General features: G+C 42.5%; 1 protein-coding gene across 1 annotated transcript in view; it reads right to left on the bottom strand.

Annotated features, from left to right (window-relative positions):
• Nucleotides 1-846: 846 nt before the first annotated feature.
• LOC147900027 (Phox (PX) domain-containing protein) overlaps nucleotides 847-13329 on the bottom strand; it is a 50855-nt gene continuing 38372 nt past the window's right edge. The window contains exons 5-6 of the mRNA XM_087376834.1: nucleotides 1539-1681; nucleotides 847-1299 (exon numbers count right to left, since the gene is read on the bottom strand). Of these exons, the coding sequence (XP_087232960.1) occupies nucleotides 973-1299; nucleotides 1539-1681 (470 nt within the window). The 3' untranslated portion in view covers nucleotides 847-972. The remainder of the gene's footprint in view (nucleotides 1300-1538; nucleotides 1682-13329) is intronic.

Genomic DNA, 13329 nt, shown 5'->3' with positions numbered 1-13329 from the left:
CCACAAAGCACACTGAAAGTATCTCCTCTTATAGAAATGGATACCAAAATAGCCTCACAAGAACAATCTCTGACACAATCCACATGCATTGTGTACTGATCTAATACTCACATGGGTTTGATAGTTGGGAGGTTTTTTGAGGCACATCCCCATCCATTAAATTGCAATAAAGTCACTACAATTCTCCCTCCTAGATGGCATGTAATTGTGCTTCAAATCTGCAACTTCCACATCTCAATTGACCCTTATCGTCAATCGCATGGATCATTACCCATTGGCTCCTCCGAATTAAGAATTGTATTCTGAGAAACCTAAATGGAGATTATCTTGGTTTGTAAATCTTTTTTTCCTTTACCAATTAAAATTACCTTGGAATATTCAACATCTCACTTGTTTTCAACCACAAAATGAAAATCTTCAATGAATGTAAAGAGCATTGTACTGCTCAACAAGACGAGTGTAGAATTTAATGTTCTTAAGGTAACGGATTCTCCAAGCTTGCAACTATTAAACCTCTAATGTGTTCCCTTGGACGCAGTATGGTTTCATATGTTTTTCAATCAAAAATCTGTCAGAAATTTGTATATATATGTTTGATTTGAACTTGTGGTAAGGTCTCAAACAGCAACCTGTGCAGTTTCACACTTGATTTCAGCAAAACTGCATAGAGCACATGCATCCTTGCAAAGAGCCCACAAAGGTGGAAACGTTCTGAACATCTAAAAGGAATATAGCAGACTCACTTTTATGCTACTCCCAACTTCAGAAGCTCATTATATTGTAAATGATCATTTATGTAAGCTCGAAGCATATGGTATACTGTACAACACCAGCTAGCAGAATAAGTGTCAATGAATTGGGTTGTCATGGGATATGACAATGTATTTACAATCAATGCCATACATTACAAGTCTCAACAATGATGTGGCCCAAACATGCCATTCATCTGTGCACCCTCGGATTCTCGTTCACCTACCATAACCGCCTTTTGGACAAGAAGTTATGGAAATCCCAGCTTCTTTTATTGTGAGACTCTTTCTCCAGTTCAGAAGACGAACTTTGAAACTGAGGCTCCACTGATGAAGAGGACGCATTTTTGGCAATTGATTGACCATCTGTAACTGCTGTTAGATCTCCATGGTCACGAAGCTCTTCATCTTGACAAGCAACCAAACTTTTTCCAGCATCTAAGGATTTGTTGCTCCAATCCTTAGAGCATGAAAGGCAAGAGTTGCACTTTTGAAAGCATTTCTTGTGAAAAGATGCATGGCATATCTTACAGTTTGTTACATCATCTTCCTGTTTCATTTGACATCACAAATTAGTAGAAAATGACATGTAACTGGTCGTCTAGAAACTGATACAATGAGATCAAAGATGTGAATCCTAATCAATGAAACTCAAGTCAAGATTGCTAAGTACTGTGAGCTAAACTTATGCCATACATTCTCAGATTAAAAAAAGATCAGAATGGCAAAATTAAACATATCTCTAAAGAACAAACAGATATTCCAGCATCAGAGTCACACAAAACCAACCTGAAAAGGAAAGATCGGACTGAATGGATCTTCACATAAGATTCCAGCACCACACCATTCTCCTGTATCTTGGCAAACAGAACACTGTTTTGTAATGTGCGCTTTCAAGTTTTCTGATATAGCTGTAAGCAACCCTGGCAAGACTGCAAAACCAAAAACCAAGCCATATATGCCTTAGTTGGCCATCCTTGGTAACCAAAAGATTACTTGTAAGTGCCCATTTTATGATTAATTTGTGACAGAATCTGATTCGTTAATGAAGAAACTTGGGTTGAGGCTGGGACTTGATTTTCGTTACTGATCAGAGTCCTAACGCAGAAGTAAACCAAACAACTGTTGATGAGTTACCCATGGTAATGACGTTCAAATGCATGGAGGTGAAGAGTATTTTTATGTTTGACTGGAGAATTAACATTTAGCATGTGCAGAACCATTTATACAAACATTACATGTAGAGAATGCCCTGGGATTGCCAGATGAGTTTTAATGAAGAATTTCTAATTCCTCAGATGTTGCTTTCAAAGCCTTCTAGATGGTCATAAATACCACAAGCTTAGGGCAGTGATTGAGCAATATATATCCATCAAGCGTTCATTGACAGCCTACATCTCAAAGTTACAATGGAACGGGAAGGGAACGAGAAACTGAAACATTGGGAACAACAATGCCACATCATCCACTTCCATGGCAATAGGAATGAGGAATGGGAATATCAAGAAGACATGAGAATGGCAACACTATTATCGTAGATCTATATGATACCAAAAGTTAAAAGAATTCTGAAATAGAGAATCCTAGGTTTTGAAAGCAAATATCAACACAACCAATTTGATTCGGAGCTGCTACAAAAATAGATTTCCATGTTTTCAATTGTAACCAATTTTAACTAATAGATCAATTACCAATTATCAATTATAATGACCATATTACATACTACATGGACTTTACATCAAACTCAGGAGTCACTAATCCAACTACGTTACAGTCCCCATAAAAACAAAAACAGTAGAGTCAAAGATTAAAGGCCTTTCAATTTCCAGAATCAAGGACCCAATGCCCAAAGCGACCAAACACCAAGACACAAAACTATGACTATTAGAAATTTGGGAAAGCCCATGCAAACGTTCAGCAACACATTCCATATTTTTGGGGACGTTTGGTATGTGTCCCAATCGTCATAACTACGATGTTCTGGCGGTGTGTGCATGAGCGTGTATATCCAAGTATACATTCATACATATACCTACCTACCTACCTACCTCTCTCTCTCCCCCCCCTCTCTCTCTCTCTCTCTCTGGACAGCAAGGGGGTCATAGCGTCAGTGGCATGGCGACAGCCACGGCATGTGGCAGATGTGCGACTGGAGTACGGCTAGACTTTCTTTGGCCGGAAGAGTGCTGGTACTCAACCAGCTTCTACTAGCGACTATGTGGTACGTTGCATCATGTTGGTGCTTTCATGCTGACTCGATCCTCAGGTGAGGAGATTGCTCCGAAACTACTTGTGGAGTGGTGGCAACGGTTCTGAGGACACTAGGGCTAGGGTTTCATGGGATACTATCACTTTACCCTCCTTGCAGGGAGGACTTGGGGTTCTTGATCTTGAGATGCAGAGCAGAGCCCTTTTAGTCAAACTTCTTGTTAGAGATTTGACTCCAGGAGATCAGCTTTTGCTCCTTACTCCAAGGATATTCCCTGGGTGTGTGGTCTTCGTCTTGGATGTAGCTCACAACATACACTCAATAGAATCCTCCAAGATTTTGGAATTGGTCTTGTCCTAGTCGGAATAATCCTTGGCTGTGGTGTGTGTGGAGGGACCCCAGGGAGCAATAGTACATCTACCTCCCCATCCTTTATATTGTAATACTGACGGTACAGCTCCTCCAAGTATGCTATCATCTCTCTCTCCACACACACACACACACACACATAACTACCTACATGTATGCATACGTGTGAGTCTCTGTGCAAACGTGCATGTGAGACAAGCACACACATGCATAACATGTGTGTGTGTGTGTGTGTGTGTGTGTGGGGAGGGAGAGGGAGAGAGAGAGAGAGAGAGAGAGATGCTATGATAGCCCCGACAGGATTTATGGGACCGATCCAAAAATCCACAAGTATCTCTGCCACGTAAGAGACTTGTCAAGATGCCAAAATTGATTTCCATGCTCTTGAATCCATGGCTGTGGAAGCAATATATTGTAGGCTTTCTTGGTAGAAAGATCTGCAAATGAGAAAGAAGGATAACCTAGAGGTCCCCCAATCCTACAAAGGAAGAGTAGTAAACAGGCAGGAGCTGGGCTGAAAAGGCTGCAGCATTGTACTGAAAATGTGTCAAACAGGCCTGTGATCTCCCTCAGGAAATTGTGAAGCCATGGTCATCCAGCACATGTTTCACTGTAGAAATACCCAAACAATGCAGAAAATACGCCTTTATAGGCTGGAAGTGTGCTAAAGGAGAAGCCAACACACGGATCCATTGGATGCTCTGCAGATGGAGAGTGCTCTCAGGATCCGGAGGACGGTCTAGGAGCTGCTACCAATCCTAGTGGGAATCAGATGGCCAAAATCATCTGTATGAAGAGAGCCAATCAAACAAGGAAAGCATAACTGTCCATGGCTGGCGTTGCTCCAAAACGGTGAGTAAAAACGTGGGTCTTATGAGGTAACACATGATTCAAACCCCCACGCATCTTGGGTGAACATTCAACAAACATAATTGTATTTGAGGAGACACAATGCCTTACGATCAGTTTTAGTGCGCCAAAGACATTTCATAACCTTGAACACAAATTTCTCAATGTCCGAGGAATAAGTGGCAAATGGAACTGGATATATGCCAAGAGAATGGACTGCACTATTCGGAGATGAGCATGCAGTGTCCAATTAGACAGTTTCCAATAGTCTATCTTTTGAAAGAGCTTCTACAGTAACCCAAATTGTATTTGAGGAGACACAATGCCTTACGATCAGTTTTAGTGCGCCAAAGACATTTCATAACCTTGAACACAAATTTCTCAATGTCCGAGGAATAAGTGGCAAATGGAACTGCACATATGCCAAGAGAATGGACCGCACTATTCGGAGATGAGCATGCAGTGTCCAATTAGACAGTTTCCAATAGTCTATCTTTTGAAAGAGCTTCTACAGTAACCCAAATTCTCTCTAGTGGCAAAGAAACATGCCACCCAATGGGGTATCCCAAATGACACACTATCTGACAAGGAGGCAACAAGATGCCAGGCCACAAAGACAATCCAGCCACACTCACGCAAGGGCAGGAATTCAATTTCAGCCGAGCTGCAAGACCAAACAGATGAAGTGCCTGCATACGGTGCCGAACATCTGATTTTGAATTCCGTAGAAAGAAGAGTCATCTACATAGGCTTGGGTAACAAGAGGTACACCTACAAGAAAATCAATCCCATTCAACAGTGATACGAAACATGTGTGTGTTACATAAACATATACACACACGTACACAGATATTACATCTGTGTGTGCGCGCACGCGTTGGAATACTAGAAACTGGCAACTTGGCCATTATATGTCTGTTATCGCATTGCTCAATCCATACCGGTTGCCTATATCCAATTCTATTCGCCATTGATAATGTTTACCAAGCATGACATTGCTTCTCTTATGTCTAATATCATGGAGCTGCGACAAAAGTAAGAAATCACCGGACTTTGGTCAATGTTAGAACAAGTGGGGCATAGACTTCTGTAAGGACAAACATCGTTGAGAAGTGCCATGAGTCAAGGACAACAAGCCAAGATCTGTCCAAAAGGAAGAACCACAATCAAAACTTGCCACATGAATAACTTTTGCCAAAGAGGGAGTTTGGAAGCCCAAATGTGCTGCAATCTTTACAAGGGATAGGTCTCATAGACGAGATATGGTTGGCATGAAGGGAAACTCAAGGAGCAAGCATTAAGACCCTATACAAAGATGCAACCATGATGTCAGCTAGGGGTAGTTCATGGCAAACATGATCAACAAATTGGAGAACCCAATCTTTGAGACGATCAACAATCTCAAAATCAAACATGTGACAAGCTAATAGAAAGCCCTACTGTGTAGGGTGCCAGTGACCAAAAGTAGTGGAAGATAACTGCATAATCAAGTGTCGTATCATATAAATCCACGTGCGTGAATTATAGCATCACTTTCCCTTTGTATGCAAGAATATGCATGTAAATATTTAGGATATTCAGTCCCCCATGCATTTTAGGTGAGCAAAGATGATCCACTCAAAGCACCTAGAGGACTTTGCAGCGATGCTATAGGCCTTGAGAACCTTCATTGATCGAAGGTGTTCTCGCCTCCCTTGGCTTTGCAAGAACCTCGCTGCTCTTATTTTCTTCGGACCAAAGGAATTTCTTATGTGGATGATGTGATTGATGCGGCTGTAGTGGGATTAAGATCCCAATTTCCTAGTCAAGATTATCCATATTCTCATCGGCCATACTAGTGTGCTGGTCAACAACGCTCAACCATGCTAACATGCCTTTTACCTTCATGGCACTCCTTCTGAGAAAAACGGAGAGCAAGAATGAGCAAGAGAGAGTGAGCTGAACGTAGGTCACTCAAAAGGTAGACTGAATGAAGTGAAGTACAAACAAGAGATGAGGGGTTTTGTCTAAGTGACAAAACCCTATCTAATCACTAACCGTAGTTAGGGATTAGACTGTGGTTAGGGGGAAAAACCTCTAAAAGGGAAAAGTGCCCCTAACCCACTTATTACATTACATTGGCCACTACCTAGAATATAATAATAATTCTAACACCCCCCTACAGTGCCAATGTGGTGTACAAGGTAGTGATCAATCACCAAAAGGAGATAAGTTTAGGGCATTGCGAAATGCCTCAAACTTCTCACGTGAAAGTGCTTTGGTGAAGATGTCTGCAACATTGTCATGTGTTGACACATAGATCATACTGATCTCCCCTGCATGTAGCTTCTCTCTGACATAATGATAATGAACCTCAATGTGCAAACACAAGATTCTTAGCCACTGCTATAGCACTCTGACTATCAGTGAGAATTGGAGAAGGACCCTCCAATAAGAGACGAAGATCAGCGAACAAACATCGCAGCCAAACACATTCAACTGTCGCTCTGAAAGCTGCCATGTACTCAGCTTCACATGAGGAAGTAGCCACTGTAGATTGCTCGTGTTCAGCCAAGAAATGCAAGCTTTGCCCAGAAAGAAACAATTACCACTAGTGGACTGCCTGGTATCATAGTCTCCAGCCCAATCTAAATCACTGTAAGCATGCATCTACAAGTCACCCCCCCTAGGAAACATCAAGCCATAAGACTTTGTGCCTTGCAAATAACGGAAGATGAGCTTTACAGCCTGCCAATGTGTTGTCTTTGAGCTATGCATATATCTGCTCACCTGAGATACTACATACTGAATATCGAGCAGTGTATTGCACAAGTAGATGAGGCATCCAACAGCCTGGCTGTAAAGTGTGACATCCACTGATTCACCTTCAGCCCCGGCTCCATGGGAGTGGCTATAGGCTTACAATCATGCATGTTAAACCTATCTAAGAGTTTCTGCACATACTTGGATTGGGACATAACAATGCCATGCTTGTCTTTTATAAACTGGATCCCCAAATAAAAATTTAACATGCCCAAATCTGTCACGTCAACTTCAGCTTTGAAATCTGCAATTATATCCTCATTTGACCCTGTGAGCAACATATCATCTACATAAAGAATGATGACCAAAATATCCCTCCCATCATTCTTGATGTAGAGGGTGCTTTCCGTGGGACTATAGTATAACCCCTTACTTGCCAGGAATCTTGGCATACCAAGCACATGGGGCTTGTTTCAGCCCATATAATGCTTTGTTAAGCTTGCAAACCTGAAGTGCATTGCCAGAAAGTTCAAATCCAGGAGGTTGTTTGACATAAACCTCTTCTTGCAAGTCCCCATTAAGGAAAGCTGTTTTTATGTCTAACTGATGGACATTCCAAACAAAATTTGCAGCCATGGCAATAACTGACCGTATGGTGGTCATTTGGGATGTAGGAGCAAAAGTCTCCTCATAATCTATGTCTTTCTTTTGTGCATAACCTTTGGCAACCAGCCTTGCCTTGTGTACCTGTCTGGCTTCCTTTTCACCTTGAAAACCCACTTGGTACCAATGGCATGCTTACCTGGTGGCAAATCCACATCCCAAGTCTGATTTTTCTCTATGGACTGCAATTCATTGTGCATGGCATGCATCCAATGCACATTATCCTTTGCTTCTTCAAAAGAGTCAGGTTCCAAGAAGAGTCCCTGCATAAGCTGTCTCAACTGAAAGAGCCCCCCTTGCGTGCCTTACTGCACTACAAGTCCTACCAAGCAATGAGGCCTCAAGCCTACTCTCCCTGAGAGTCTATAGCAACCAATTCGGGACTGTTTTGGCTGCATGTATCTCTTGAATCTCTTGCCTGACAACTTCATCCACATCAGAGCAATTGTTGCAAGGAACGACGAAAAAAGACAAAAGTAGAAAATACTGGATCACCAAAGACTTTGTGATTCCTAGCTCTCCGGAGAGTCCAGAGTGCCCAGTAGCGAATCCAAGTAAAGAACAAATCAAAATCTGGCCATTTGGGATATATCCCAAACAACCAGAAATGCTTGCCAAAAACATCCCGAGAGAATCTCGATCTCAATCTATCACGAAGAATACCCAAGAAATTATGTGTCTCAGGGCCACACACACACACGCACACATATGTATATATACATACATATACCCACATATATATACATGTGCGTGCGTGCGTGCGTGTAGATATATGTATATGTGTGTGTAGATATATGTATATATCTATATATGTGTATATGTATAGATATCTGTGTACACACACTTGCCAAACATGATCAAAGATAGGTAAAATCGAATGTACGCCACCAAAATGGATTGAACTATCCTGTGGCGAACATGCAACGGCCAAGTTGCTAATTTCAGCTTTTTCTTCAATTTTGCAAGCACCCAATCAATTTGTTGGCGACGAGTAATCATCCAGCCCAAAGATAACTAAGATGGCGGACCAACTGAGTAGGCCGGACGATTTCCCCCCGCCATAAAAGATTATGCCAATATTTAGCATGCAATGGTAATAGCTTAGACTTTTGAAAATTCACATGTAGAGAACTAGTTGGGCCATATAATGATAGAGCTTGCATGAGGGATGAAAGATCCTTCTTGGGCCTAAGGGGTATACACTAAAATTTGGCATGGCATCTTGTGTGATTTTATGACTCCTATTTCTCCAAAAAGAAGAATCATCATTGAGCAACCATAGACTTCCATGAATTGGAATCCATGCAACATGTATGTATTCACAAGATCATCCATGTATTGAAGCATTGGATGCGTGGCTATCGCATACAACAGCACACTAAGTGGATATCCCTAGCGAACCGAACAACGGAAAGTCCAATTTTCAGAAATATCCCTAAACAATATACATGTACCAAATCCCAAAGCATGCATGGTATGCAAGATGAAATCCCATTGAACTGTGTCAAAGACCTTTGCAATGTCAACTTACAACAATGGCACATCCTACTCCATGTATTTTGCATATTCTATCCCAACATAGGCATTTGCAATATTATCAGTGATGTGCCTGCGAGGAATAAACCCATAGTGAGCAAGATGGAGGCCATCATGTAAGTATCCTTTGATGCAATCAACCACCATTTTGGTTATGATCTTATAAATAACTCGCATGAGAGTGATAGGTCTCCAATCAGCCAATGATTCACATATTTGCTTCTTTGGAAGAAGCTTGACAAGCCCTTTCTTCCATGAATCCAACATTTGTTGATTTTGCCATGCACTATTGATCATTTGCAGTAAAGTCAACTTGAGGATATCCTAATATACGAGGAAAAATTCAGGAGTGAGACCATCCCATCCTAGAGATTTCCAACTGCCACAGGATTTTATCGCATCAGATAACTCCCTTTCAGTAAAAGGTTCCTCCAGCTCCAAAGCCTGTGCATGAGAAACAATGGGAAATACATACTACAAAAATTGTCGTCTTGCAGATAGAACTTCTTGCGGAGGGAGAGCTGCATGCCCAAACTGTCGAGCAAAGTGAGCGACACAAGCTGTAGCAAGTTGTGATCGGGAGGCAGTCCAAACACCACCACGCATAAGGACTTAGCAAATACTTGCAGACTGCCTCTTGTAATGTAGACTATTGAAAAACTGTTTTGACGAACAACCTTTATCCAAAAAATTCCTGTGTCTTCCTTGCGATTTCTGATGGGACCCACCCTCAAATGCTAGACCTAGCCCCCATGAACTAACTGAATACTAGGAAACCATTCTCTTGCAAAACATTCTAGAATAAAATAAATAGAATTTGAAAGAAAAATTACCAAGCAAGTGGATATACTTTTAAGACGAGTGACATCCGTACTTATGTTTATGGACTCATCTCTTGGATGTCATCTTTATTATGTTACATTCAAGGTTACTTCACATGTTTTACTTGGATCTTTTCTCTTAAGCAAAAGTCCCAAGTTTGCAATGTGGTCAAACACTTTGTCGCCCTCAATCTGAATGCCAATTGTAGACCAAGGAATATCTATCTAATAGATTGCAACAATTTTTTGCTAAGAAGGGCAGCACACATCTTTTTATATTGAGATACATTCCTCAACAAAATGGGAAGGTGAAAGGGAAAATCAGTCACTTTCGGAGATGGGGAGATGTATGCTAAAAACAAAAGGGTTGACACACAGATTTTGGATGGAGCCACCATGTGCTCAATGTCCCACAAAGGCTCTTACGGTCATGATACCTTACCAAGCATGGTTTGGTCGTAAGCCCGATGTGGGCTACTTCCGTACATTTGGTTGTGTAGCATATGCACATATGCACATGGCAAACTTGATGTTGGCTACATTATTGAAAGCGAGGAGGGTAGACTTTATGACCAAGTAGGTGATCACTAGTGGAGATGTTATATTTGCTGAAAATGCAGATCTGCCCTTTGCTGGTCTTGACAACAATCAGGGTTCTTTCTGAACCATCCGACAGGCTGCTGCCCATTTCCCTTTGATGCTGCACCTGATTTGCCAGTGAAAAATCAGAATTTGCAGCAAGATACTCTAGTGGGTGGTGCCTCAATTCAGCCTAAGGCTGAGCCTCTTTCTCAAGAAGAAACTGATGATGCCATTGCACGAGAAAGTACAGCAGTGTAGGAAGCAAGACGGTACCTCGTTGGCTGCTCCGCACTCTTGAGGACAGCAAGCTTTTTGCACCACTTCCTAGCCATACACGGAATGGCACTAGAGACATTGGATGCCCATTTCTGTGAGTCTACTTGGGTCAGCAACATACTTGAAGGAAATGAGCCTAACAGTTTTGATGATGCACGAGACAATGTGCATCGGATGCAAAGTCATGCAAGCCAAGATTGACTCCATCAAGAAAAACACACTTGGGAGTTGGTGGGCTTGCCTGCCAGCAAGGAGGCAAATGGCATGACATGGGTGTACAAGCTCAAATCAAAATCAAATTGTTCCATAGACAGGTACAAAGCTCATCTCATGGCAAAGCGCTATGCATAGCTGAAAGGCATAGATTATGATCAAACATCTGCCCCCACTTCTAATATGACCACTGGTATGTGTGTGGTTGCATTGGCTGCATTCCATGGATGGAAGATGTTGAAATTCAATGTCCCCCACCTTTGAGCCCCCATATGAGGAGGACATGGGGGGGCATATGACTGTGAGGGGGAAAGATGCTGGGGGCAAACATGGGACTGCAGCAAGAAGCAAAATGGCTGCGCATCAGGGCTCCATGACAGGCTGTACGGGTGCAGCAGCAGCAAGAAATAGAGCCCCCTGTCAGCCCTATTTATAGACTGCCCAAAGGATCGACCAGTAACCGACCAGGCTAGTCAGCCAACAAGCCAAGGGCTGGTCGGTCCAGCCCTGGTAGAACCGACCCTAGGTCCAGCCCTGGGTTGGCCACCTCTAGGGACTACAAGCTCCCTATAAAATGCCCCCTTCCACCCTCACTTCATCATCAGCCACTAACGCCAACAAAAGCCAGTGCGGAGCTGAAGCGTACCCACAAGGGTTCTCAGTTTTCAGTCCAGCCCTTTGATGGTCCTTTTGTGCTCATCTCTGAGCTTATTTTGCCCACTGCTTGGTGGAGGAATAAGATATGAGTTCTCTCTCTCATGTACCTGTTTATACTCTATTGTCTGAGTAAGGTATTCAAGTGTGGTTTGCATCATCGAGTGTGCAACGGAGCTGTTCCTATTCCACATAGGTTATGAGGTTAGAGAGAGTCTTTCCTCCTCTCCAGCAGAAGATCCATCTGCTTGACATTAAAACTGCATTCTTTTACGAGGACCCTCAAGAGGAGCTCTATGTTTCTCAACCCATTGGATTTGTGGAATCTGGTAAGGAAGCCAAAGTATGCAAGCTGAGAAAGGACTTGTATGGTTTGAAGCAAGCTCCTCGAGCTTGGTATGCAAAGATAGATGCCTCTTTTACCAGCCACAGAATGCAGAATAGTCCACACGAGAGCACCCTCTATGTCAGGAAGGATGGGGGGCTTTTGCTCATCATTGTTCTCTATGTCGATGACATGCTGCTCACTGGTAGCCGTGAAAATTGGAGATTGTAAGGGTGAATTACATCAGATATTTGAGATGTAACATTTGGGATTGTACTACTATTTAGTTTATATAGGATGACAGACATATTGGACTGTTGCAGTCCAAGTATAGTGGTAAGCTCCTGGGACAGTTCAAATTTCAGAATTGCAAGCCCATCTCTACTCCTAATTGAGCCGGGGCTTAAGCTGTCTGTTCATGATGCCAGTGAACCTTTTGATGCCGTTGCTTACAGCAAGCCTGTGGGATGCCTTATTTATTTATGCAACACAGGTTCTAACATGCAGTATGCAGTCTCCCAACTGAGCAAGTTTATGCACCACCCAAAGACTTCACATTGGCAAGCTGTGAAGCGTGTGTTCCGTTAACTGCAAGGCACCCAATCTCTTGGTTTACTCTTTCCCGGTCATTTTTCACTACATGCTTACAGCAATTCAGATTGGGTTGGGTATTTTGATACTCCGTAGTCCACTAGTGGTAACTGTTTCTTTCTTGGACACTGGTGCATTTCTTGGTTAAGCAAGAAACAGGGATGGAAAAGCTTCAAAACAGCAAAACACTCCTGAAAAACACCTTGAAAAGCATGTCCATCCCTCAAGAAATAAGCATGTCCATCCCTCAAATAAAGAGCAGAGATGCCTACATTCTAGTGGATAGCAGAAGCTCTCATAGCTTCATAAACTCAAAGTTCCTTGAGGCTGCAAGTGGATGACTTATCTCACAGCCTAAAGGTAGAAGTGGCTAATGGCACCTCTACCACAAGTCAAAGGATCTGTCCTGATGTTACTATTAAGCTCTCCTCAGAATACTCATTTACTATTGATCTCTTTGCTTTGGATTTGGGGCCTATTGACGTAATACTTGGTTGTGATTGGCTCAGGACCCTAGCAAGGTTTAGAATAGATTTGCACGAGATGACTGTCATGTGCACGGATTGGTATCTGACGTGTACTAGGTACACAGAACTAGCTCAGGTTAGCCTGGGGAGGCTTAGAGCTAGGCAGGCTTGATTCTCGGGTTGAGTGGCAAGGGTACGAACTATTTATAGGTCTTCGCTATTTTTGGCGCCGGGGCCCGAGTCTATAAAAGAGGCCCAGGGGGTTCAGTTCTCAGTGTGCAGT

The sequence above is a fragment of the Dipteris shenzhenensis genome, chromosome 7 (assembly GCF_047967505.1).
Source record: "Dipteris shenzhenensis isolate YYH24624 ecotype China chromosome 7, Dip_SZ_1.0, whole genome shotgun sequence".
Classification (NCBI taxonomy): domain Eukaryota; kingdom Viridiplantae; phylum Streptophyta; class Polypodiopsida; order Gleicheniales; family Dipteridaceae; genus Dipteris; species Dipteris shenzhenensis.
This window is presented reverse-complemented; position numbering and strand designations above follow the sequence as displayed.